The sequence below is a fragment of the Rhyacophila brunnea genome, unplaced genomic scaffold, assembly GCF_057557595.1.
Source record: "Rhyacophila brunnea isolate RB1 unplaced genomic scaffold, BYU_Rbru_1.0 scaffold_5, whole genome shotgun sequence".
Lineage (NCBI taxonomy): Eukaryota > Metazoa > Arthropoda > Insecta > Trichoptera > Rhyacophilidae > Rhyacophila > Rhyacophila brunnea.
Window position 1 is genome coordinate 2,888,021 of NW_028233170.1, and position 27,883 is coordinate 2,915,903.

The 27,883-nt window shown below is 33.6% G+C and overlaps 1 protein-coding gene across 1 annotated transcript; it reads right to left on the bottom strand.

Annotated features, from left to right (window-relative positions):
- Positions 1 to 5,672: 5,672 nt before the first annotated feature.
- LOC147065895 (protein FAN-like) lies at positions 5,673 to 26,749 on the bottom strand. The gene is made up of 13 exons (XM_085955928.1): positions 26,596 to 26,749; positions 25,836 to 26,445; positions 24,092 to 24,163; positions 22,851 to 23,053; positions 21,647 to 21,890; positions 20,997 to 21,119; positions 19,843 to 20,104; positions 16,179 to 16,644; positions 14,775 to 14,863; positions 13,502 to 13,649; positions 12,254 to 12,452; positions 9,417 to 9,561; positions 5,673 to 6,364 (listed from the first exon to the last, which is right to left on the bottom strand). The coding sequence occupies exons 1-13, from the start codon at positions 26,607 to 26,609 to the stop codon at positions 6,264 to 6,266; spliced, it is 2,676 nt and encodes an 891-aa protein (XP_085812054.1). The 5' UTR covers positions 26,610 to 26,749; the 3' UTR covers positions 5,673 to 6,263.
- Positions 26,750 to 27,883: the final 1,134 nt, after the last annotated feature.

The window sequence follows — 27,883 nt, forward strand, 5'->3', positions numbered from 1 at the left end:
TGGTATAGGTACCATAAGAATACAGATCACTTTAATTATTTATCAATGTTTAGTCCAGATCGAGATACATTTTATCCGTAAACAAATGAAAACTGTTGACAAACATTTGTATAAATACATTTGAAAAGTTTTTACACGTTACCATAATATATTTTTGTATTCCGCCGCCGCACATGGAAAATATGACAAATAAAAAAGTGTGCCCATATTTGAGGGAAATTTTTTATGGTTTCATTGGCAGTAGTGACGAATGTTGGTTTGTGGCAAATTAGTATTATGTCGACGGTCCAAATATTTAATTTGGTAGAAAAATGGTCTCGTATGAAGGGTACACGGCAAAAACAGACTCATCACTTTTTTTCATTTTTGAGATTTAAATGCAAATATTTTGTTCAACAGAGGAAGTACGCAAGAATGGTATCATTAAAACAACCAAAATAGATTCCATTGCTTCATAAATGAAGAGAGAAGAAAGTGTAGTCAAGGCAAAATTTCATTGTGCATTGTGTAAAAGTCATTGTATAGAAAACTGCACAAAAACGTAGGATTTGTTTTTATTGCTTTTTTTACTTTGTTATATTTCAAAACAATCAATATATTAATTTGTTTACTTAATATTAAACCCATTTTCTAACCAATAACGATTTCATTCTTCTTTTGCTCCTGCACAATAAATTATCATTTTAACGATGAGCCTGTTTTTGCCATGTACCCTTCATATGTGCAGACGTATGTTGAGTTTATAAACATTCAAACAAATGACTATGCACAAATGCTCATGTCAACGGCAAAAGTTTACATATTATTACAAATTAAACCATCATATAATTTGTAAGTGGATTTGGTCTGGACTGGGCCCAATAATAATTATGATCACTTAAATGTGTTAACACGGCACTAATATTAGTATGGCCTACCTAATTAAAATGCGGTACCCATAGAACAGGAAAAATGTAGAATGACTACCTATATGAGTATATATCGTCACTGTTCTGGCAGAAGACACTAATTCGAAAAAATGACATATTGAGTTAATTATACCAAAATGTTCCTTATTTTAAACTTTACCATCTGGAAACCTTCTTAGTAAATAAACAGTCTTTATTTTAAAGTCACCCTTTTTACGATTACTTAATAAACTCACATGATAGACCATTATTTCAAACATTTTAACAGCTTCAAAGTCAAATTACTCAAAACTAGTATTCTCCAGTTAGTGTGTTCTGTCAGAACAGAGGCGATGTTTTCTTTGCAAGATAAAATTTTAAATGCAGAGAGGTGTTGTCTTAAAAAAGTATATCTCCATGGTATATGAGGCGGGGTGGATTTTATATTAACAGAGTTTTTTTAGTAGAAAGGGTTGTTGGTCATTTTCCCAGCATTGGGTAACACATTGTAAAAACAACAAATATATCATTGTTGCTAAATGCGGGATCGAACACACACCCGCGGCTTCAGTGACAAGCACTCCTATCAACTACGTCAATATAATGATACAACACACAAAACAATGAACAACGAAACATACTACAATATAATATATTTATTTACAGCTGTATTATAAATACATTATGCTCATAGATCTCTGCATGTTACAATCCGTAAAGATTTACTAATACCACATTGTAGCAGTGACTTCAAACACTCAGCCACGGTCATTCTATACAAAGGGTGGAGGTAGGCTGTTAAGAAGTGCAAAGTGCACACTAAACAGTCAAAAATTTTCATTGAACTAAGACCACAATGTGTACATAGTGTTTGTTATTTTTTTAAATTCAAACTCTGCCTATTCCAAGCCTATAACGTCAACGAGTCCCAGGTTCGAATCCTGGGTCTGGCAAATACACATACAGTACACACTAAGTAATCCGCCGCTCGATTATCCGACAACACAATAATCCGCCGTTATTTTTACTAGTTAAAAGCACAAAATCAAGCTCTATAATTCGATTGTCAAATTAAGTAGTCCGCCGCGTACAAGTATACAACGCAGATGAGACAGGTTTATTTTGGAAACTTCTACGAAAACGTACATTCATCGCGAAGAAAGTATTGTACCAGGGAGGAAAGTGCCCAAGGACTGCATCACAATTACGCCGTGCTCCAATGCATCCGGGACACAAAATGAAACGTTTGGTCATAGCCAATCAAGAGTATATATTATGCCTCACTGAACAACTGGTTGTGTCAAGTGATTTACTGTTTAATATTTAGTTATTAAACTTAGTTTACAAATATGTATAATTTAGTAAATACTTGATTAAATAAAACCGTAATTTGCTAGCAAAAATTTCTCAAAAACACTATTTTTACGAAATACCTGTTTTAATTTTTACCATATTTTTTATGAATGCACTATAATCACTAATTGGACACTTGTCTGGTTTTTGGGGTGGCGGATTACTGAGAGAGTACTGTATTGTTTTTCAATTTGTGTTTGAGTCTAATGGACCTAATAGGTTGAGCAAGTGACAAACATTCATTTCTTGTAAAAAAAAAACCGGTTAATACGAACCTCCACTCCGTGAGATAAGCTAATAATAGGATCGGATATATCGGATATGGTCAAAAAAAAATATAGTCCAAGCCATAGTAAATATATTTAAATATTATAAAAAAAATATTTAAAATTATGCCATTTAAAACCGTATATAATTTTATTGATTGGAAAATATATTTTTATTGAATATGGTAAGGTCTAGGCAGGGCTTAATGAATTTTAAAATAACTCTCCAACACCATCTGTAATAATATGTATTGTTAATTCAACGAAAACAAATATGTAAGTATGACTGAAAAAGTGTGCACTATTTTTGTTGGATCGCGCATAACATTGCAAAACTGTTATCGTTTGGTTTAAGCAAGGTTTAAATGAATTTTAAAAACTAACCAGCACCATATGCAAATTGTATTCTATAAAACATTTCTTTTATTTTGAAAAGCTCAATACAAACTGAAAGTAGGTCCATACCCATATATTTAATTAATATACAATGAACATTTTTACCTTACAACACAAAGTTTCATATTATGAGATTATTATCATTACATTAAAATCATTATTTATGAAGAAAAGGATTGATCAATTCCATTTTTCAATATAATATATTTAACGTTTCATCACAGGGACATAACCAATAGGCAATCACAGAGACATCACAAATAATATTATTTAAAATATTTCACAAAACTTCTGATATAATCAAAATGGAACATTCACTGAGCGTATTTATGCAGGAAGCAGTCAGTCTCCACAGAACACAAGATTTATAGCCTGCGCGTCTATTATCACCATCTGGGGTTGCGTTTTTATATATGGACCTTTATACCTCGCGCATGAATACCACGCCGACTTGCTTCTACATTTTTTACCATGGAAGGGACGACCCGCGAGTGTGAGGTCGAACGCACCGTTCGGTGGTTCATGTAAGACAATTTTGTGTTAATTGTGATTATTTAAAAATACCTAATGATTTACTTTTTTAATGATACATACCCCACCGATGGCCGCGCGGATTAAGCGTTGGCCTATAGGGCCTGTAGTATATAAAAAAAAATATATAATATATATTATTATAAAGCTTGTGGTTTCTTGACTTTTCATTCAATTCAAGAATATTTTTATTCTTGAGAAAATGAGATTGGGATTTTCAATATAAATCTTTATTTTTTTAACTCATCTGTTCAAATTTTCCACTGGCCAAATCCGTTTGAGATCAAATTCAAGACATTTATTTTTTTACGCTTTTCTTACCAAACCTTTTTCACAGGCGAATTAAAAAAAATTTCATTCCGATTCATAGTCAAAGGTTCATTTTTTGTTTTTCATTTCAAAAAAAATTCACCAGCGAATTTAAGAAATTCCGTTCCAGTTCAAAGTCAAGGGCTTTTTTCAAGCTTATCGTATGCCAAAAATTTTGTAATCGGCGGAACTTTTTTAAATTCCAGGTTGGCAGGTATTTTTCCCCCTTCAACTGCTACTGTCATTTTTTTCTATAACGATTCCTCGAATTCTTGAGATTCTCATTGATTTCTTGAGAAATGAGAATTCTCGAAATTTCGGAAAATTTATTTCTCGAGATTTGGGATTCACCTTGTCTGATTTATTCTACAGATGAGATTTCGCAATCACAACCTTGTTATAATATATTATACAAGATAACTAATTTTTGCCTAAATTGTGGACTGGCAGCTTTCTCCATAAATACACTCAATACTACAAAGACCAGTCCATAAGAAAAAGTGGCCGGATAGGATTTTATTATAACAATATAAATGATTGTTATAGTTTTTTTATCCTATTTTTCTGCGGCTCTTTCATTTCTTATTATCCATTCACGAAAAAAATTAAAATAAAAATAATACATGACAATTTTTTTTGCATTAGGTTGCAATTATGTTGAACTAAGTAGTAACCTGTAATCGGACGGGGGGTAACTGCAACTACAGGAGGGAGGGAGAGAGATAAAAGGAGGATTGGGATCAGGACCCCGAATGTACACTGGTCAATGTATATACACGACACTTGTATGATCGACTATTGTACGTAATGATTTGCGATATTTATAGCTGACACTTATAATAGCTATGTTACTTGAAGAAGACTTAAAATATTGATAGTAAGGTAGTCTAATTCAAAGACTATTTAATAAAAATAAAACACAATATGTAGTAGGTACTAATTCCACTGAGTTAAATAATAATCAGGATAGGTTTATTCCGCTTCAAAAGGGACATTGTCAACTGGTGCATTGAATAATATACCAGTCTAATGGTTTGATTTTACTTAGGCAATGATCGCAACCGAATTGAATGTGTTTTACACATTACACGCAACATTACATTGGACGAACACCTTAAAGAAATACATGTACATACTTGCTATGCGATCATCGCATTAACGAAAACACTATCTAACTGTTTGAGTTAGTTATAGTTGCATGTATATTGTACCTATGCACACAAAGAGGTCGAACCATGGAGAGGAAATAATTGTTGTATGACTGACAAAGTTTAGCGTGCACTATGTATGTTAGATCTTAACAATCTACCTCTACCTTTCGCCACTGAGCTATATTATTGCCAGTCAAAGTTTAGTAAGCGAACCGCAATTAAAATACAATAAAATACAAGGTATTGTAACATTCTATCATGTGTTTTGAGGCATGATTAACAATTGACATGTAGAATAGGATAAAATAAGATATACATACTAGTATTTACCTATTCCTTGCGTATGAATTTTTAATTGCAGACCTCACCTAAATATTACACATAAATGAACTTATTTTAAAAATATAATAGTAATACTTATTACTGATAGAAAATAAAAGGTAAAATGCCATTTCGGCTCTAAGCCAATGAGGGTAGTATCTTAACAGACGTTTTTCGAGGATTGGTTATCAGCCATTCACTCATGCCTTGAGTCCAAGAACAGCACGTAGATTTAACCCAGTCGCAGGATTTGAACCTTAGATCTTTCGATTAGGAAGTATTAATGAAAGCCTGTCTTTCATATTGCGGAGTTACTGCCAAAAGTTGGTAAGTCTCGAAATCATGTTATGGAGTAATTGCAATTTGAGGTTTGACTTGCCCTCTGAAATCAGGCATAATGCTTATTTCTTTGTGCTTTATATGCATGTTCTATTTATCGGATGACCTTGAATTTTTTTCTAGCATACATACATATTTATATAATTATAGACACACAATCCGTTGTTAACTCTAAATACCTAAATTATCGACTTACCGATTTTGGCAGCAACCATGATATTATATATGGTGAGCATAAAAAGATAATAATTCGTCACTGTTCTGGCAGAAGACACTAATTTGAAAAAATTACATTGAGTTACTACCAAAATGTTCCTTATTTCAAACTTTACCGTCTGGAAACTGTCTTAATAAATAAAGTCTTTATTTTAAAGTCATCCTTTTTACGATTACTTAATAAACTCACATGATAGACCATTATTTCAAACATTTTAACAACTTCAAAGTCAAATTACTCAAAACTAGTATTCTCCAGTTAGTGTGTTCTGCCAGAACAGAGACGAATTATGTAAGATTTATGATTTATCTAGATTAAAAACAGTCTATTTTAATAATCTGTAATGTTTTGCAGTGGGTAGACTACCAACAAATTTACAACATAAATTATTTTGAATATGTGGACAGGGTATAAAAGGATTAGTATCACTTTACCGAAGAATTTACCACTAATTATTGTAGATTGATTATGGTATATCAACACAAATGGTCTACTATGAATCATCTGCAGTACTCCATACCTTGACATGATGATCTTCACCTCCCGTCACAATAAATGTACATTCTGGAGCGATCGCGATACTGTTAACGGCTCCTAGAAAATATAAATCAAATTGAAAACATACATTCTTTTCAGGGTTCAATTCTGGTCTGGTTCTGTATGCATGCCCTATGTAGACCGGCGCCTTTATTCCAAACTCCACGCAATTGTTCTTAAAAATAATTGTATCCGCGACAAAGGATATCTTTATTTCTATATACCCATCTTCGAATTGCAAAAGTTTCTCATGAATGATTTCGTGGAATAGAGTTTTTTCTGCGACCTCTGTAGGCCACGACATGTACCACTAAATTCATATTCATCTTACTGTCAAAATAATGTATGGAAATCACATTAATTAATTACATTGTGAATGGGTTTAAAAATTAATTATGATTCCATACAATTTGTTTCAAAAAGGAATGCGTATAGTATAGGAACAACATCTTCTTGGCTACGTGTTAAAACTGTGAACTAACATGCTCCTCCCATTTTTAACCGCACTTCCATTATAAACTAACAAGCTCCTCCCATTTAGTCGGCAACAGCGCCTTCCGGCTTGTGCCTAAATCTTCTTGTTGGACAGTAAGAAGGAAAATTAGCATTCGAGATACGGAAGAATCTTCGAGAAGTATTTGATAGTAGGGTAGTTATTATTCTTTGAATAATTCTTCACTTCCACTGAGATAGATATTTATTAAGGCTATACTTCAGCTGAGGCACGGTCTAAAAAGATCGTGACTAGACGATGCGCGGATTGTGCAAATGACGCGACCCGAACGAAATATAATTTGTCATAAAATTTCAACATGCGTCCTTTTAATGATATGTTTATTATTATATTCGTAATAATAATAGTATATTCATTGACATGTTTTCTTTTTCAAGTAAGTGGGTAACATTTTTTAGTCATCTTTATACGATTTAAGAATTAATTCCCACGATTTATGTATGCTCTTAACCCTTTCTAAGCGTTACGAATCCCGACTTAGTACAACAGTGCGCGTTGTTATTTCAAGCATCAATAAATCGTAATAAATGTCAGTCAAACATACACAAATAGAGTAGTAAAAAATCGGAGTCAAGTTCAAAAATGATTATGACAGAACCTAATATTTTATGTGACTCTAAAAATAAACATTCGTCGCCTAAAACTGATAAGAAATCACGAACAAGATTTCTTCATTGAAAAAATGCCGGCTTACTCGAGCGGCGCCATGACACTTACGAAATGGTGCTGGACTAATGCGTCGATGACAGATTAACAAGTGTAAGAACAGTTCAGTATTATAGTCTACGGCTACGATTTCGACAAATATGTCATACACATAATGAATAATAATATGGTTTATGACTTTTATGAGCATTTTTGTTGAGTGTGTTAAAAAAATATCAGTCATAAATAGCTCATTTTTATAGCATCCAGGACATCTCAAACTGTGTAACTTTTATTTGAACTCTCATACACATTGCAGCACTGCAGGTCGAGTATAAATAAATCATCCTTGAGAACTACTGGCTATTTGAGAGTAATGTACTTACCACCAGTGCCTGGTTTGTACCTACCATTGACCCCGAACTGAATGGAATCGAATGACACATAGTTTATAACAAAACGGTTTATTTTTCGAATACCTATTAGGCTATTACAATTCGTAAAATATTAAATTTCAAACACTTTTTGCACTTCTAAATGCTTTATAGTCACCACAATTTTATTTTCAAGTTCATTTGTTTTTTTTTTATTATATTACTTCAATAACCTGTGGGTCTATTCTATACTTATCGAACACTAAAGTGATAAATAGTATCAAACTTAGGGTAGGTTTGTATCAAAATATTAGCACTTATTGTAACAATTACACGAAGTTGGTTTTTATTGTTGCAATAAGTGCGATATTTCAACAGCAGCAAGATAGGTGCTGTTAAAATATAGCACTTATTGCAACAATAAAAACCAACTTCGTGTAATTGTTACAATAAGTGCTAACATTTTGATACAAACCTACCCTAAGTATGATAATATTTATTACTTTATCACTTTAGCGGTCGATAAGTATAGAATAGACCCACTGGTACTAGAATAGGTAATCTCTTATTTTATTATAATGACATGATAGTAAGTAACTCGAGTTATTTTCGACTATAAATATAAGAAGAATTCTCCATAAAAAAAAATAGTAGTCATGAATCAAACCCTTTTGAATAGTGTTACGAAAAAAATAATTCTCAAGTGTCTGTCTCACACCAGCAGACGATGATTTGCCGCGCAGTGTATAAAAATTCAGTAGCGCGGGACCTGGTGTAGCGTAATACGACAATTTCTGCATTTATGCGGGAACGGGCATCTGATTGTTCGTGTCTTTTCTTTATAAATGGCTGATAACTAGGGTAAATAAATAATTTTTGTCTGTTTCACCTAATTCTATAACCAGAAAATAGTATTTAAAAATGTTAATCAATGATAAACAAAGAGACATATTGAATCGCGGACTCCTAGGTATATTTAAATGACACCTTGTTCAAATTATTTTCCGAAACTATTTACTCGCGGATAATATAATAGCAGATAGGCGAATGAATGCAATCTCCAAAAGCATTCCTTTTGTAAAAATATTTTGTAAATTCACTTTGATCAATGTAAATTTCGAATATTCTATTTAACAGTTTACGCACCAAATAGTTTTTCAATCATTAAAAAACAATATAACTTATTATATCGCAAACTCGTATCGTTACAAACACGTCAGTCAAATGTCTTCGACGCACATGCACTAAGAAGCGATAAGACACTATATACGCGGCAAATTTGAATTGGCCTGATGACTGATATTTTTTTATTCAAGACACGCTCCCGAAAAATATTTATTTAAATTAGATAGAACAAAAGTTTAGGCTATCCATTGACAGATGTCAAGAGAAGGATGATTTCTGAATAAATTAAATCAATGTTCGAATTATTCGCGCCTGGCCGAAAGGAGTACTAGGCAAACGAAAATCGAAATGACTTTAGTCAGCTGACGCGCGGATGACTCGCGCGTATAGGCTGACTAAAGTCAGTTGCCGCGTTAGAAAGGTTAATGCAAAAATATTAATACCATATTACCGTCATGAATTTTGATGTCAATTAATTGTACAACGGTCTGCAGGTTCCAGATGAATAAGCCTCCTCTGACACCACCAAGGCAGAGTAGATCTTTTCCGTCCCACGCCATGCAAGATAAGCCCTCAGAGAGTTGTTTACTAAAAACCTGACAGAAAAAATAAATATTATAATTAATTAAGATCGTTCACGTCTGTTTGGTGTCTTAAAACGAAAACATGTATCTTTCAACCATGATCGAAACGAACAGGTACTTATGAATCACTGTATTTTTTAAATATGTCTATTTACCATTTAAATGCGCAGCTTTGTTTCAGAACTATTACATATTTTAAATATGTGGTTGAAAGATCCTGGCCTGGGGACCCGCTTCAGCATGTGGGACCATGATAGAATCCAATTGTCAATGAATGGTGATGAATTTCGATTGACTACTATTGAAATTGATTGTGCTAATAAACAAGCACACTCGTCGCATGAAAAACAAATTAATTTAAAAATGAATATAATATAAATAGTAAAACATTGTTTATTTTTTATATATTTTTTTCATTATTGTATTAGTACATTGTTGACTATTTAAAAAGGTGTCTGTATTATTTAATGAAATACAGGGGGGGAGGCGCCAAGATTAGATTTTTTTTAAAGGGAGGCGTAGTAACATAAAGTTTGGAAACCACTGGCATAGTGGGTAAGTATTCATACATCACTGGATAAGTAAAAATGGTCTCATTTGAATGTATACATTCAATTCGGTACCGATGAACACATAAGTAAAATCACCATTATGTATAAGCAGTGGCGGCTCGTGGATAAGATATTTGGGGGTGCTGCGGTTGATTAAAAATAAAAATAAATGTTTATTTGGATTATGTTTTACTATTAACATCAAAATTAAATATAAATAATTAATTATACTAATAATTAAAATAAAGAACTTTGCATAAATTGCTTGCAGAAATGAATTTTAACAATGTTAATAAATCATTTTAGCTATATTTCTTTCCTCGCTCTGGCGCGCGTGCTCACGCGCGACGCATAAACGGAGAAATACTGAAAACTCACCGACAGTACGAAGCTGTGAGCGCACCGCTGCCTGCGCCCCTCCGTCGCCCACTCGGGAATATTCTATTGAAATCTGTACTGTGCAAAATCAAGTACCTACCGCGCTGTATGATAATATTATTGGACATTGGATGTATCGATGCGCGGGCGAGCTGATTACACGCTTAATCATATTGATATTTTCATATAATATACATAAATTTATGTATATTATAATATTAAATTTGTCTCAATTTGCTTGGGGGTGCTGCAGTACCGCAGTGCATAAGGACGAGCCGCCACTGTGTATAAGCCTGTTGTTTACCATAGATCTTGGAATCAAGGTAGACACAGCAAGGCAACATGACTCATGTTAAACGGTGGAGAATTTTAAAAAACCGCTGTTAGGTAATTAAGAAGAATTGGCGTAATGAAAGGTATTTGACATACAGAGAAAGGAAGTTGTATAAGATTTTGGCCAAGTGTGGAATATTCCAGTATATTCAATATTGTATAAAGAAGTTATAAATTTGAAATAGTAAAAATGTGGATAAGGTTTCAAAAAGTATCAGTCCATTCTAATAAACTATGCTTGATAGATACAATGTATGTTTTTTTGTCGTAGCGATAAGTAAATGAGATGGATCGATTCCAACCACCTTTTTAGACAAGATTTTTGAGTATAAGGATATTATAAAAAACAAACTTCAAAGACCACAGTAGGTATTACAGTACATAGATTGACATCATTATTTTTTAGGTAAATATAATTTTTAGCATATTAATCAAACTTGTAGAACTTGTGGAGAATAGGTTGAATAAGAAAAAGGCTTCCAGCGCAGACAATGTACGTAGAAAATTAGTTTTTCACAGAACAGTATTAATAATTATCTAATAAAACGGTTTAATCAAATATTATCTCATAATAGATGTGATACTGTAAAAAAAAAATGCAAATAGTATGACGTTTACTTATGAATTCTATACAAAAGTTGGTGACAAAGTTCATATTGAATCGAATTTCAAACACTTTCAAATGTAAATTTTTAATAAATGGTATTACAGTAAAACCTCGTTAATTAATAAGAACACGGATAATTCGAAATTTGCCGTAATTCGAAATTTTCGCAAAAAAATATCCCTTGAACATTATATTCATATAAAACCATACCTTTAATTCGAATTTCGTAATTCGAAATTATTTCAGAGTTCTGGCAAATAAAAATATTCAATAAATCATAATAAAGTACACTATTTCATGAGCCAGTCATTGAAAATTGTGACAGATTTTGCTTAAAACATCATAAATTACTTATTGTCAGAAGGTAATATAAATAATCCTGACATTTTATGACCAATTAGCACACACGGAATCGGAAATTTCGTAGGCACATCTATGATCGTAAATGAAATTAATGAAAATAAAAAAAAATAAAAATTTTCAAAATTTTAATATTTTTGTCATATTTTGTAATTGGAATTTATTTTCAATTTTCGGTCCCATGGAATTCGTATTAACGAGGTTTTACTGTAATTTGAATGTTTCGTAATCCCGTTACCTTGCCATTTGGAATAGATTTTTTTAAATTAAAAGGTCAGTAAACCAATCGAATGCTTGGAATTTGCTAATACAATTATACGGCGTACGTGAATAAACCAATCAAGTGCCTGGCTTTTACTAATACAATTACACGGTTGCGTATACACACAAATCGTTGTCATTGTGTACAATGGGAAGGTTATCTGGAGGATATTCTACTTCACTTAGCTGTAAGAGAGTAAAAAACAAGTGAAACCTGTGAGTTGACGGTCATGTCGGTGACTCTGAACTCTCCGTCGATGCTGCAAGTGACAAATCTTTTATCCTCGGAAATGAAACAAGCAGCCGACACCGAATCGGCGTGTTGCGGTAATCGACTGTGCATCACCTTCGTCGATGTGTTCCACAAAAAGATGTCACCATCGCCAGTTCCCGTGATAAGTACACTGCAATCTCTGAAAATTGGTTTAAACAATGCTTTACAATCAGAATAATATCCGTCACTAGAAATTGCAAGAAGTCACGAGACTGTTAAACTGTAATATGCTGTGTAAATATTCTATACAGGCCGTCATAATCAAGTGCGTAAGGCGCTGGCCTTTCATTCGGGGGCTCCGAGTTCGATTTTCGGTGTGGCCACAATATATTTATGTGACGTTCTCACAGCCTGGGTGTGTGCGATTGTTACTCTTGTATTACTAATTACCAGTGGCGAAGGGTGGAGGTAGGCTGTTAAGATCCGCCATAAATAGTGCGCACTAAACTTTGTGAGTAATACGTATTTGTTTTCATTGAAATAAGACCACAATTTACAGATGACGTTGGTTAGTTTTTAAAATTCAATTAAACCCTGAAAAAACTAAGCCATAATAAATAATAGTCAAAAAGTACTCTATCCTCTATAATCCGTCTGTCTATATTATATCTAAAATTATGCAATTAAATCATAGATAGAATAATATTTTTTTATCTATTATATAGTTTGGTTTAGGCAGGGCTTAATGAATTTAAAAAAACCAACCAACAAAATGTGTAATATGTATTCTTAATCCAACGAAAACAAATAAGTATGAATGAAAAAGTGTGCACAATTTTGTCATATTGCCCAAAGTATACCAAAACTATTATCGTTTGGTTAGGCACGGTCCAATTGATTTTATAAACTAACGAACACCATCTGTAAATAATTGTAGTCTTAGTTGAATAAAAACAAATACGTATGACTACCTAACAAAATTGTGCACTATTTATGGCGGATCTTAACAGCCTACCTCCACCCTTCGCTACTGCTAAATACACTACTGTTTCACTACACTACTATCACTACTGGGTACACTATTGGGCCTCATGGCCTGGGTTTAGAAACCAGTTGTGCTATGTGCAAACCCTCATTTGCTTAAATTATAAAAATAAATGTTTCTCATCCAGTGGTTGGATATATAATTAATGTTTATTTAAACTATCTAAGTAGTTCGATACCATAATTTCAACTGATATATCTCACCTGTTAAGAGCTATGCACGTAATCTTGGCGTCGTGATCGAGCTCCGTTTTTAATCCTTGAAGCGGTCGGAATGTTCCTTTGCCGAAGCCGCTGAGAGAACTCCAAACTCTTACAGCACAGTCCACTCCTCCGGAAACTAGTATGCCATCTATGGTAACAGAATAGAATATAACAACGACAAATGAAGCCTAATGCTGGATTAATCTTAAATAATATTTTAAGAAAATGCCGAAACAAATAAAATTACGTTTACATAATGGATTTTATTTTTACTGCCCTTTTCAGTATATTATATTAAGGCAGAGCTTCCCAACTGTGCCGGGAGCAATTGAAAAGGATGCCATAAGATATTATGTAGTCACAAAATCCTTTATTATAAAGAATCACATCAGGTAATTTTTTCAATTGAAAATAAATATGAAAAGTTTGAGAAACACTGTTTTTAATTTTGATTATTTTTTTATTGAAGACTCGATAAACATAAAATTTAAGAATGTAGCATTCTATACTGAATACTTTTGAAGAAGCCTCAGGAAATACTACCTAAAAAAATCTACTGTGATTTGAACACATATCGTCCACTTTCCGGGCAAGTGCACATTTAACCATCCTCAAATCGTATGTACTATAACGAAGGTGCTCGAGTCGATAGTTAAATGGCTAGAGCATTCACTCATCAAGTGAAAGGTGTGTGTTCAAATTTCACTCAGCCCAAAATGTGAATCTTAAATTTTGTTGAAATGCTTGCAAATGAAGATTGCTACAAATGAATATGCAATGCGAAATGACTAATCTAATCATGTTAGTAACCCTTTTCTGCAGTTTTAGTGCAAGAACGTAGTGATCGCGCGGGGGCGGCGTCTTGCAAAACTCAAACGTATAACCGTGTTTAAAATGTTTGTAGACAGTGTCTTTTTTGGAGCATAATACATACGGTTTTACGTTTGAGTTTCGCAAGACGCCGCCGCGCCGCGCCCGCCAGATGACTACAGACGAGCACTTAGTCTCATATATTTAGGGACCATCTATATAGATGATATAGGTCATCATCAACATCAGCCAGGGTCGACTCACTACTGGATGAAGGCTTCCCTTTGCTCCTTGCACTCTTCTCAGTCTTCAGTTCTTTGCTGCCATGTACATTCGCCAAACTTGGAGAGTTCGTCGATCCAGCATGTTTGGTGTAGGTATTACATATTAATTGTATATTCAAAAAAGCAAAAAATGTTTACAACACTCACATATACAATAGAATCAAACCTGTTTGAATTACCTTTGGGCGACCACAGCAGACAGGTAACTGAATCATCGTGCGCTCTAAAACTATCCACAATACGGCCATATTCCAGATCGTACATCAAACTAAAAAGGGTGTTATAAATGTTATTATAAATCCAACTACAGTCGAACTTGGTTATTACGAGGAAGCTGGAACCGACTGAATTTGCTCGTTATAAGCGTTACTCGTTATATCAGAGAATAGGTATTTTTAAATGAGTGGTCACATTACACAAAAAGTCGAAAATAAAAAATCTGAAAACCATCGTAAAAATCCCCGAAACGAGCATGGCATTCATAAACTACAAAAGAAGTTGTTTATTGTAATGAACGCTGGTAGGTACCTAAAGACAAACCTTGGATTTTTCAACCATATGCATGGATACTTTTTTATTATTGTCAGCGAAACACCAATTAGGTAGGTACTTAAACACTTAACTAGTGTCATAAATGTAATCCGACCCTGGCGGCATCTTGTCCGATCGGATTTTATTGCTTAGGGTCGAAATAATTTTAAACGATAAATTGCTCGTTATAACAGTGAATAAATGTATGGAGAAAATCATAAACCAAAATGTCAATGAATGTTTGCTCATTACATCCGAGATCGTAATAACCGAGTTCGACTGTATATACATAATACAATTGGGCGCACACGAAAAATAACTTATAATTTGAATTCCTCGAATTTTTTCAGTTTAGAACGGTCGACAAGTACAACTTATTCAATAGAATTGAGGAGCCGAGCATTTAAGAAATACAAGTGCACCAGTGACCAAGTGGAGTAAATCAATAATTCAAAGTCATTGTCAATTTATTCCACATAACTTTACTGTTTTCAATATTCACCAGATGAACATTTTATACAGACAAGTTCATAGAATGTAATCTAATGCTAGAAATAAAATGCTTATAACATTTCACAATGAATGCTTGAATCCCCTTTCACAAATAAACTGAAATAAACTGGTATGTGGTATTGTGAAAACTGCTCCAAACTATTTTTTTGTCACTTGTACCTCTTTAATATGCGGCCCCTCAATTTAAATATTGTCTATTGTATTATTACATACATCTATTTTTACATAATGGCCGAGCGGCTTAAGCATCGGCCTATAACCTCGTAGGTCCCAAGTTCGAATCCTGGGTCTGGCAAATACACATATGGTTTTTCAATTATTTGTGTTTGAGTCAGAGTATGTACCCAATAGGTTGATCAAGTGAGTAGGTAACATTCATTTCTCGTAAAAACAAAAATTTGTTAATACAAATAGAGGCCCATATGATCTTATTAGAATCGGACATGGTAAAAAAATTTTTTTTTTACAACATGTTCGCGTGTTTTGTATGCAATTAGTTCACATCTCTCTGCACAAAATTGTTCATTCATTGTACTCACATACTGTTATCCCACGACCCAACTATAATCGTGTTATCATCCATCTGAACGCAAGAACTCAACGGCATAGTTCCGATGCTGATGCTCCGAGTTTGCTTTTTACTTTCCAAGCTGTACGCTTTCAAGAGGCCATCTTTGCCGACGGAAATAATTCGCTGAATGTCTTTAGATATCAGCACGCAGCTGACACCTTCCTTATGAGAATGAAACGACAAACTTTCGCGAAGGTTTTTAATATCGTAACACGGCTTTTTCAGATGCTCCGGCAATTTCTCTACGACCAGGTGAGTATTTTTACATAGCGGTCTATGTATTGAGTTCGGTATTCTTTTGACGTGGGGGGTTTTGAATATTTGCTTCGGTATCTGACCAAATTCCATGATTTGTACTTCGAGGGCATGCCTTTCGTTCATGTCTGCTATGTCGTCTAAGTTTATTGATCCCTCGTAGCATAGATGAAAAAATACTGCAACCAAAACAGAAAAAACGGTGAATTCAAGTTCTGATTGTACGAATACAAATGCACTGGTGATCAAGTTAAGTAAATCAAAAAAAAAATAATAAACTTCAAAGTTAAATATGCGATTGTTAATAATTTGCACATAACTATTTTCAACCTTCTGTAAGTGGGGTTTTGTCCATGGCACCCCATAATAGCCAAAATAGGCATTACAAAAATACCACATATGGTTGGCCCCTGTGATAAATATTAGAAATCCTTGTATATTAAGAGCGTACGTAAGTGAAACGGCAAATAAGTTTCAACTGTATGTAGAACGAAATTACGGCTTTCATTCGGAGTCATATAGGTTGTCATTCGGAGAGCGATAGTCAAGGCGTCTGCACGTTGATTTGTTTTGTCATGGCGTCGGATGAAAATATTCTTAAATCGTGTAAAGATGACTAAAAAACTTTACGTATGTACTTAAAAAAGAAAACATGCCAATGAATATACTATTATTATTACGAATATAATAATAAACATAACATAAAAAGGATGCATGTTGAACTTTTATGACAAATTATATTTCATTCGGCTTCCGTCATTTGCACCCGCAACCTGCATTCCGCGCATCGCCTAATCATGATCTTTTTAGACCATGCCTCAGCTGAGGTATAGCTTTAATGAAAACAAAAAATTAAATTTATTTAAATTACATGTCGCTAGGTTCACATTACATTCTGTGTGTGAAAGGAAATTGTAAATAATTTTGGTACAGTACTCTCTCAGTAATCCCCTACGCTCAATTATCTGATAACTACTATATTCCACCATTATTTTTACTAGTTAAAAGCACAAAACGAAGCTCTATAATTCGCCGGTATTCGTATGTCATATTCAGTAGTCTGCTGCGTGCCTATGTCAGCTGTCCGCCGTCGTATATTTTACGTAGCTGAGGCATGGAACAACCTACCGGGACGAACAATAATTTAATCGTGGAAAAAGCTGTGGCCCTCCATGAATCAAGATGATGGAAACTGGGATCCGGAAGACTTAGTTCCATTAGAAAAATTGATTCAGAGGATGACTAAAAACTCAGAGCTAACGCGAAATCTTTTAGAAGAATAAATAGCAGAAAGTTCTGAGGACTATGCGCCACTTCTAACTGAAGACAACCTCATATATATATCAAGAGGCTTGGATTCTGAAGATGAAGACAATAATTGTCAACCAACTGCAGCTCATACAGTCAAATCAGAAGATGCACTAGCTGGGATTGATGTTACCATTAAATGGCTAGAGGAAAATAATGCAACCGTCAACACACTCATCATGTTGCATAAATTACGAGATGACATAATCTCCCAACAATATTCAGGAAAAAACAAACAACACTGAATAACTGGTTGTGATAAGTGATTTACTGTAGTATGTAGTAAAAATCATAGTTTTGAGATAATTGAATTCAAAGATTGTAACCATACTAAACCAAACCATAAAACAATGAATAGAATATTTGGTAAAATAAAAACAAAAGAGTGAAAAAGAAACCGCATTGATAGAATGGATTTCTGACAGTGTTGTGTAGATGTAGCAATTTAAAACTACATAAGTACGTAATAAGTAATAAGTTTCGAGCTACAGCTAAACTGTTGTAAGTATTTTATTACGGTCTACTCTAGTGCATATGTATAATTTCATTAAAAGGAAAACTATTTTTGTGACAGTTTCAACTACGCAGTGATAAAAATTGCACAGTTATCTTAAAACTGTATTTTTTCGAGATACTACAGTCTGGTTCCACAATGGTAATATTAATTATGGTTAATTCATCATTTTTCAATTTTTTAGATACGAGGGTGGGTCAATAAGTCCTTAGAAAAGCCGACAAGTGGCGCGACTAGTACTGTAAGCGGTTTGTTTTCATGCAGCGGCACTACCGATTCAGTATGCTGCGAAGTTTCAATCAGATTGGTCGGGTTGTTGTGTGTTTTTCGTACATTTAAAAAAAAAATTTGCTTGTGGAAAATGGAAAAATGGAAAATGGAGAAAATTGAGTTTAGAGCTGTTATTAAATATTTTAATATAAAAGGGTTAACAGCAAAGGAAATAAAAAATGAGTTGGATTTAGTTCACGGCATATCTGCTCCTTCACTCGCAACTATTTATAACTGGTTAAATGAATTTAAACGTGGTCGTACATCAACAAAGGATGAACCACGCTCAGGACGTCCTGTAGAGGTGACTACACCAGAAATGATCAATAAAATCCACGATATGGTGTTAAGCGAAGATTAAAGTTGAGTGAGATAATTGAGGTTACAGGGATCTCAAAAGGTAGCGTCATTTCTATTTTACATGACAAATTGGGCATGAAAAATATTTCTGCAAGATGGGTGCCGCGTTTGCTCACAGTCGACAATAAACGCAATAGGGTGGTGGCCTCTAAAGCCCTGTTGTCGCTCATGCAACGCAATCCGGATGAATTTTTTCGTCGCTTTGTGACTGTAGATGAAACATGGATACACCACTATACTCCCGAGACGAAAGAACAGTCAAAGCAGTGGATTGCGAAGACAAACCATGTCCAAAGAAGGCGAAAACCGTAAAATCAGCTGGTAAGGTTATGGCTACTGTATTTTGGGATGCACGTGAAATTATTTTCGTTGACTATTTGGAAAAAGGAAAAACAATAACAGGGGATTATTATGCATCTTTATTGGACCAGCTAAAAAACGAAATTGAAGAAAAATGGCCTCATTTAAACAGGAAAAAAATCCTCTTTCATCAGGACAATGCCCGTGTTCACACATGTTTACGATCAATGGCTAAAATTGAAGAATTGAAGTTCGAATTGGTCGACCACCCACCGTATTCGCCAGATTTAGCCCCCAGTGACTTTTTCCTTTTCCCAAACTTAAAAAAATGGCTAAGTGGACAAGGTTTTTTTGCAAATGAAGAAGTCATCGATCGGACAAATGCTTATTTTGAGGACCTTCCGAAAACTTATTTTTCTGACGGTTTAAAAAAAATTGAGAAACGTCTAATCAAGTGTATTGAGCTCCAAGGAGATTATGTTGAGAAATAAAAAAAAAATACAAAAATAAAAACTGTTTTAATGCTTTTTTCTAAGGAATTATTGACCCACCCTCGTATATTATCTCCCTTTTTCTTTTACACACACCATAAATATTATTTATTATATAATGACCAATAACATACCATTGTCAGCTTTCTTTGCTTCTTCCCCGTTTTGCTTATACCCGAATATGAGATCGATCCAGCCATGCAAATTCCTCGATACATAATCAGACTCCAAGGCCTGGCGCATCGTTTCGACAAAATGTTTCGGCGACTGCGCCCACGGTGGTAAATTCACGTCTTCAACTTTAGTACCGTTATGTCTGTATCCGAATTGTATTCCGAACTTATTGATCATAAAGTCACCGTTGTTTTCGATATCATAGAATTCTGGGATGAGTTCCTAAAAATAATTCAACGCAGCTGACTCACTTTGAAAATTAATATAAATATTGCTGGATGTCAATTCTTGATAGTGGATTTATGAGATATCTACAACATGACAATAATAAAATTGACGCCCTGATGATTGAAGTAAATGGGTAATACAAGTGTACTGTGACCAAGTTGAGTAAATCAACTTCAAACATAAATATGCAATTATAAATTTCACATAGCTGGTTTCAACATTCTGTAAATGAGGACATTTTCTCAAATGATTCAGTATTACTATTCCACAAAAAAATTGATATTTCTGTATATTTATTAATGTCTTTAGTGTTTTAGTAAAGGCATAATTACATTGGCAGATGCGCAGACCCAACACGATCCAAAGATACACGCCGACCATCGTGGCCAACGTTTTTACACTATTTGCAATTACACGCAACGATTCAATCGCGTTGGTTCTTGTTTTTGATTGGTTTAAAATAAACATAGTGTTGCTATTATTAAAATTGTAGGTTGACCGAAAACTACTGCTTCGTTAGATTGGTGACATCACTGAACAGTATTCCCGTGCAAATTTACATCAAAACTGAGCTGTCAAACCTAATGGGCGGTGTTTGGATATCTTCGTACGTTCTCGCCAATCTTCGCTTGGATCAGGATGGAAAATAGAGTTTATCCCACTTTATTCGCGATCGCTCCCGATCCTTGAAAACCATAGAGAATAGATTTTGACAGTCGTGGCAGACAATCGGGCCAGACGCAATCTGCCAATGTAATTTGAGCTTAAGAGGGATGAATCACGGCCTCAGCAACGATTCCAAAACGTCAAGGAAAAAATGAGAAGTAAGAATATACAGTGACAGCCCAAAAACCAAATACAATTAGTAATAATTATTGTAGTTTACCTTAAAATCAGACATATTACTAAGGCAGTTACGATAGACATCTGACAATGCATTGAACATTCTGTCTGGGTGATCAAATCTTCCATTTTGTAGACAAAGCATATAGTGTGGACATTTCCGAACCTAAAAAATAAGTCAGGAAAATTATTGATTGCATTAAACATTAATTCAAAATGTTAGAACAGATAATAACAACAATGAGTACTGTGTAATGAACCGACTCTCTAAAACATGTTTCGTCTCTTGTACACGACAGTAGGCATAATGGGGTTTATTTTAGTTAATTATTATTATTTGAAAGACAAAGAGGGTGCTGAAGTGAGGGTGGGGGATAAATTTGTGATATTAAGAAATATTTGTATGAATTTAAAATGTAATGCAAATATTAAAACAGATTTAAGACTCAACATCTACATTTTTTGCAAGGTCACGGACGCTTGTTCACATCACATCACTGGTATAAGAATCGGATCTATAATATGGCTATTTTCCGTGAGGTATCTGGCGAATTATAAATTAGTTTTATGTATGTAAGCTTCTGCCTGTCTGACCTAAATAAACTTCTAAACAAATTTCACACTATAGCAAATAAACATAGAATCTTTGAAATATGTGTAATTTAGGTTATAAGGATAATATTATATACTTACTAAATAAAACAATACAAGACCAGGGGCAGAATAATGAGAGCCGTACAAAAATTTGGGAGGCGCCATTTCTTCGTATCTGTCCTTGAGCCTTCCTAACCTGTCTATATTGAGTGCACCGATTGGTTTTCTAAGATCTCGGTAAGTATTGAAGTCATCTAAATCAATTTTGGGTGCCGAGTAGTCGTTTATCACCCAAGGGAAGACGGGATATTGAGTCAGATCATTCTTGGTTCTATCTGCTAAGCTGCAAAAAAAATTAAGATATAATATATTTTTAAACTTTTTCAGATACATCTTTCCTACAAAGTCGACAGATTATCGGAAACCTTGTTAATCTCACACATCGATACTCTGCACCCGGATAAACCAGAATGCACTATACTTAGATTCATAAATCAGCCTGTTAGATTCAAAAAAACGTATCTTAAGTTTTAGTGATTTCGAATTACGTATAGTACTGGACATAAAATAACAAATTACGTTAAGTGACAAAGAAAAAAAATTCAACGGATAAAAGATAGTTCAATACACATCTGCTAAAAATATTTTCTTGGTGACGTCAGTGGAATGTAAATTTACTTGTGTTTGGGATCTCCTGCAAACAGTGATGTCTTGTGTGGGTGAGCAGGCTATGCGTTGCATAGGAGCGGCGTATTATGAAGGGATGCGAATGAAAGAAGGAATACAAATATTACAACTTTTGAGAGCGACGGCGGTTTTCTACAAAGTAGCCAATGCGGTCGCGTCATTAGAATGTATTGACATCTGAGTTTAAAAAATAATCAACATAAAAAATCATAACTATTGTTGTATTGTAACAAAAATGTACCCATTAAAATACATAGTCTAATGTCGGTTTATCACACAGGTAAAATTTTTACGAGGGTGCCTCAAAACGTGTCAGCGCCACAGTCTTTGCGTACCTACCTAAAACCAACACTATTGGAAAGTGGGTTTCGTGCATGCTTTAATTTATTCTCAATATATGATGTGTATGTTGATTTAGAGATTTTTTGTGTATTTGTCTGTTTAAAATAGCCCAAAATAAATAGTAAAATATCTAAGAATTTGCAGACAAATTGAAACTAAAAATTATAAATAAGTCTGCTTAAGGGCAGCACTTTGCCTATGAACGTCACTGTCTGTAAAGTAGAGAAAGATAAGACATATTTCTTTGACCCTAACGGGTCAAAATACAACTTACCAATTGAGATATAATAGATAATCGTAGTTAGAAAGAACACCATTCTGCCATTGCATGGTCATTTCATTCTGCTCCATATCATCGAGATTCAATTTGGGAAGCTCCATCAGTTTTGAAAACAGTTCATCTCTCTGATCTTGATTGCGCATGGCCAAATAGATATGCGGTATTTCACAGCTGGAGTCATTATAGATTTCTAGGCCCTGCAATATTGATACCCTAAGTAATTTATTAATGTATAACTCATTCAAACGTTTATAAATTCTGTGATATAATATTTGGAATGCATTTGGGACTTATCAATCTACCAGGATATCTCCTGATGTCAGGACCAACACTTCTTACTGTATGTTCATCAGTTGCGAAGGGTGGAGTTAGGCTGTTAAGATCTGCCATAAATAGTGCAAATTAAACTTTGTCCATAATTTTTCCGACCATGTTCGATCCTAATAAGATCATATTATGGACCTCTATTATGGGCTGTAGGTTTGTATTAACAGATTTTGTTTTTACGAGAAATGGATGTCAGCCACTTGCTCAACCTATTATGTCCATACACTGACTCATACACAAATTGAAAAACAATATGTGTACTTGCCAGACCCAGGATTTGACACTGGAAAAAAAACTCTGTCCATCATACGTATTTGTTTTCATTGAAAAAAGATTACAATGTACAGATGGTGTTGGTTAGTTTTTTTTAAATTCAATTAAACCCTGCAAAAACCAACCCATAATAGATAATAGTCAAAAAATACTTGTCTATCTATAAAATATCTAAAATTATGCAATTAAACCATACATAACTTTGAATATTTTATAGATAGAATAATATTTTTTATCTATTATAGTTTGGTTTCGGCAGGGCTTAATGAAGAAAAAAAAAATGAACCAATAACATATTATGTATTCTTAATCCAACGAAAACATATAAGTATTAATAAAAAAGTGTGCACAGTTTTGTCGTGTTGCCCAAAATATACCGAAACTATTATGGTTTGCTTAGGCGCAGGGTTTAATTGATTTTTAAAAACTAATCAACACTGCCTGTAAATTTGTAGTCTTAGTTCAATAAAAACAAATACGTATGACTAACAAAGTTTAATGTGCACTATGGCGGATTTTAACAGCCTACCTCCACCCTTCGCTACCGATGGCTTTGCCTTGGAGAAGGAGTGTTGATTCACCTTTTCTTTAATAATGCTTCATTTTAATTACTATTTTAAGCGTAGTAAACTTACAACTTGTCGGAGTAGAAATCTTCTCTTGAATATCCTTTTAATGTGGGGTATTTGTATTGTCAATACAGGATGCTATTAAAAAACAAAACAATAAGTGTGAATGATGAACAAAATTATTTAAAGAAAATTAATGCTATGGATGGAGGGGAGGGTACATGAATTTTAATTCTTAAGTAGGTATGTATATTAAGGCGGTGTCTTTACCTACCAGAGGCACGTAGCGGAAAAATATGAAGCTCGCAATTTGAGATTTTTTTTTGATAATTTACAATTTCAACTGTGTTAATTAATAAATATGTATCTGAAAACATTAAAAAGAAAAATATTTTTTATTTTAAGTCAAAGATAAACTTACAATTATTGTAAAAAATATAATAAAATGTGAATTTGTTGAATCGGTCCCCATATTATTATTAGATATATTTTATGGTCATATTTATTATTAAAATTTAGTTTATTAAGTTTTCTAAGCACCGCCTAAGAGATTTTTAACTAGGTAATTCATAGTTTTAATATTTTTTTATATTAATTTTAAAAAACATCGATTTTTCTAAAAATATAAATGTGTATAACTTGAAATATAAATAATAATAAATAAAGTAATACTTAAAATGAATATTAAAAATATTAAAACTATGAATTACCTAGTTAAAAATCTCTTAGGTGATGCTTAGAAAACTAAATTTTAATAATAAATATGACCATAAAATATATCTAATAATAAGATGAGGACCGATTCAACAAATTCACATGTTATTACATTTTTTACGATTGTTTACGAAAGTTTATCTTTGACTTAAAATAAAAAATATATTTTTTTAATGTTTTCAGATACATATATATTAATTAATATTGTTGAAATTGTAAATTATCAAAAAAATGTCTCAAATTGCAAGCTTTGTATTTTTCTGCTAGGTGCCTCTGGTAGGTAAAGACATCGCCTTAAGTGACATTTTTCATTATCTAATTTTAGTAAAATCTCAACACGTTATCTAGTCCCATTGTTTAGAGGAAATGACAATTTAATCCGGTTACTGATTGTATTAATAGTGAGTAGGTGGTATCAAAAATATTATCCACTACGGGTTTTTGATTTCTACATTTATTTTAAAAATGTAAATTTTCGGCTGTTTTTAAATGATATCATTTTCAATCTCTGGCATGCTTAATTTTACCATATTCATGAGTTTGTGTGGTATATATAGCTCCTTTTGATGACATGGAGTACTGTATTAATACCATTATTTTTTTACTAAATGGGATAAGTAAATGTTATATGTTTGTTTAGTTACCTATAACGCCTGTACAGGTGCATGAATTTACTACCAGCAATAGCGCGTAAATTAAACGATCGCAAAAATCAACGATTTACACACAAAAATCTCATTTTTCAAGTTTCAGCGAGACTAATGTTTGTTGTTGTGTGAAGGTTTTCTGTGCTGCGCGGTGTGATTCGTATTTTTTCTGACAGGCTCGCCACTATCATTCCACAAGCACAGCGCAAGTTGCAACTATCACGTGAAAATTAAGAAGCCGTTGAACTTTTTTGAGCTATGCATGCAGTCTTGCAACTGGCACGATAATACGTGTTTACACTTGCAAGTTTATAGTTACGGTTGCGATAATACGTACTGCCAGCAGTAAATCCATCCACGTGTGAACGGGATATTAATCTTTACAACTAATATAATTTTTTTCTACCATGCGAATAATAGTTTAACTAAGAAATGCATGGAATACTTACTGGTTCAATATTATTGCAAGGTTGAAAAAACAATGTGTTTGCCGTTAAAACAATTTTGCCAGGATTTTGCACCAGCGGTGATACTCGATCGGCATTAATTTCGAGGAGAATTTTGTCATATAGGTCATCTAGCCACAGTGGATCAAATCGCATGCGACAATATCGTGAGTGGCAAATGGTTGCCACCATACTGTTCTGTTCGCAAGCGTGCAGTGTCGATGCCCTTTGCAATTGGTTCATTTGCTGTATGCAATCGGCTATGGATGCGTAATTTAACAGAAACAAAAACTCCGTCGATTCAGATTTGAACTTATAAGGTGCTATAATATTTCCTTCTAACATCTCCGCGTACTGCTTGCACTTTACTGATATTACATTGTGAGAAGACGTGCTTATTCTTTCTTCCCATTGACTGACCATCATGCATTCCTTGAATTGTATTTTTATCAGAGGTTTAACTCTGTCTTTGGGCTCGAAGACGAGCGATTTTGAGCACAGCTTCAGTCGGCCGCTCAGGCTCTCTTTCAGTTTCTGGGATTCATACAATAACCAAACAGCTGAATAGTCCTCAAAATATATTTCGCCAGGCTCAAGAAGCAGCATCGAAAATCTATCAAAATAATATTTTAAATTACTGACGGAAAAATATTGTGCAATATAAAGCAAATAATAGAAAGGGGAAAAAAAACGAATGATTCATCGAGACAGCAATGCACCGTTTAATCAGTGGAATATAGGTAATCTATACAGATTTATTTACCTTTCTTTGTCCATACTATATAATCGGTAAGCCACTTATAAAATTTTCATTAAAAATATAAAACTGTCAACAATCAAAATTAATCTGAATCATCTGAATATTGTTTTGACACCTTCAGTTTGACAGCTGGAGCTGATATACCAGTGCTGCCATCTTTTTAAAGTGGAATTATAGTACAGAGCCTCCAAAATTATAGTATTTAGGGAGAAAATATAGTACGCGTTGTTATCTGTTGAAAATGTATAGGTTTTTTGTTTCTCAGAAAAAAAATAACGGAGAATTTGAGATACTCCGAGAACCCTTTTTATTTGGGTACCTTTCCGACCAAAAATGCTTACCGAAGAATTCAAGAAATTTCATTTTAAACCAGTCAAGGAATTTTTTTACGTTTTTCGAGCAATTTTTTTCCAAGTTTTCCAAATCTTCTTATATGGCGAAATTATTATAGTAGGTACCATTTATCGAAAGAAAATATTGAAATTTTACTACTTTTTACATATTTACATACATACATACAAAATTATAGGTACTATTTTGGGCGTACTGTACCTGTTTTATATCGTACATAGTACGCGGACCAAAATTATAGTACAAATACTATAATTATAGTACTGTTGGCAGCAGTCAAGCTTTAGAATATTGTCTATGGTATCCTCAGCTGGGATATTTTGTGATACTTGATCCAAAAATATTGTTTATGCTTACAACGGAATATTTTTAACTTTACAGAAATATTTTTGAAGTAATAGGATATTCTTTCAAATTTTTGTTTTAATACTTTAAAATAATAAACTGTAAAAAATATTATAACTTTACTTCCTTCACTTTAGCTGTCAATAAAATTATGTTATTTAGTAGCCACTGTTTTGTGCATTTCCTTTGATAATGGCGCGAATGTAAATTGTGATAGATTTTCATTTGTCTCCATTTGCATCGTTCGACAAATCGGGCTGTCAGTGGAATACTGCGACATATTTTTTTACAAAGATGTCGAACGAAGAGACAGCCGTTTCTCGATTGCGTTTTCCTCATAAGCTATGGCATTTAATGAACACCAGAGATGATGCTATACTTTGGGGAAATAATGGACGCACCATATTATTAAATTACAACGTCTTGGATAGTTATTTGAGATGCAATCAGTCCATTTTTAAGACGACTCACATATCCAGCTTTATTCGCCAGTTGAATCTGTACGGCTTTCGCAAAGTCACGTCGCATTCGCAAGATCCACTGTGCAATTCAAATAATCCATATTTACATGAATACATGCACGATGGTTTTCAAC

What these genes read in the sequence shown, in the direction of transcription:
- LOC147065895 (XM_085955928.1), bottom strand. An exon ending in GTCTTGTATTGTTTTATTTA is followed by an intron (nt 21,120 to 21,646) that starts GTAAGTATATAA and finishes CTTATTTTTTAG; the next exon opens with GTTCGGAAATGTCCACACTA. An exon ending in ACGTGCATAGCTCTTAACAG is followed by an intron (nt 12,453 to 13,501) that starts GTGAGATATATC and finishes ACCAATTTTCAG; the next exon opens with AGATTGCAGTGTACTTATCA.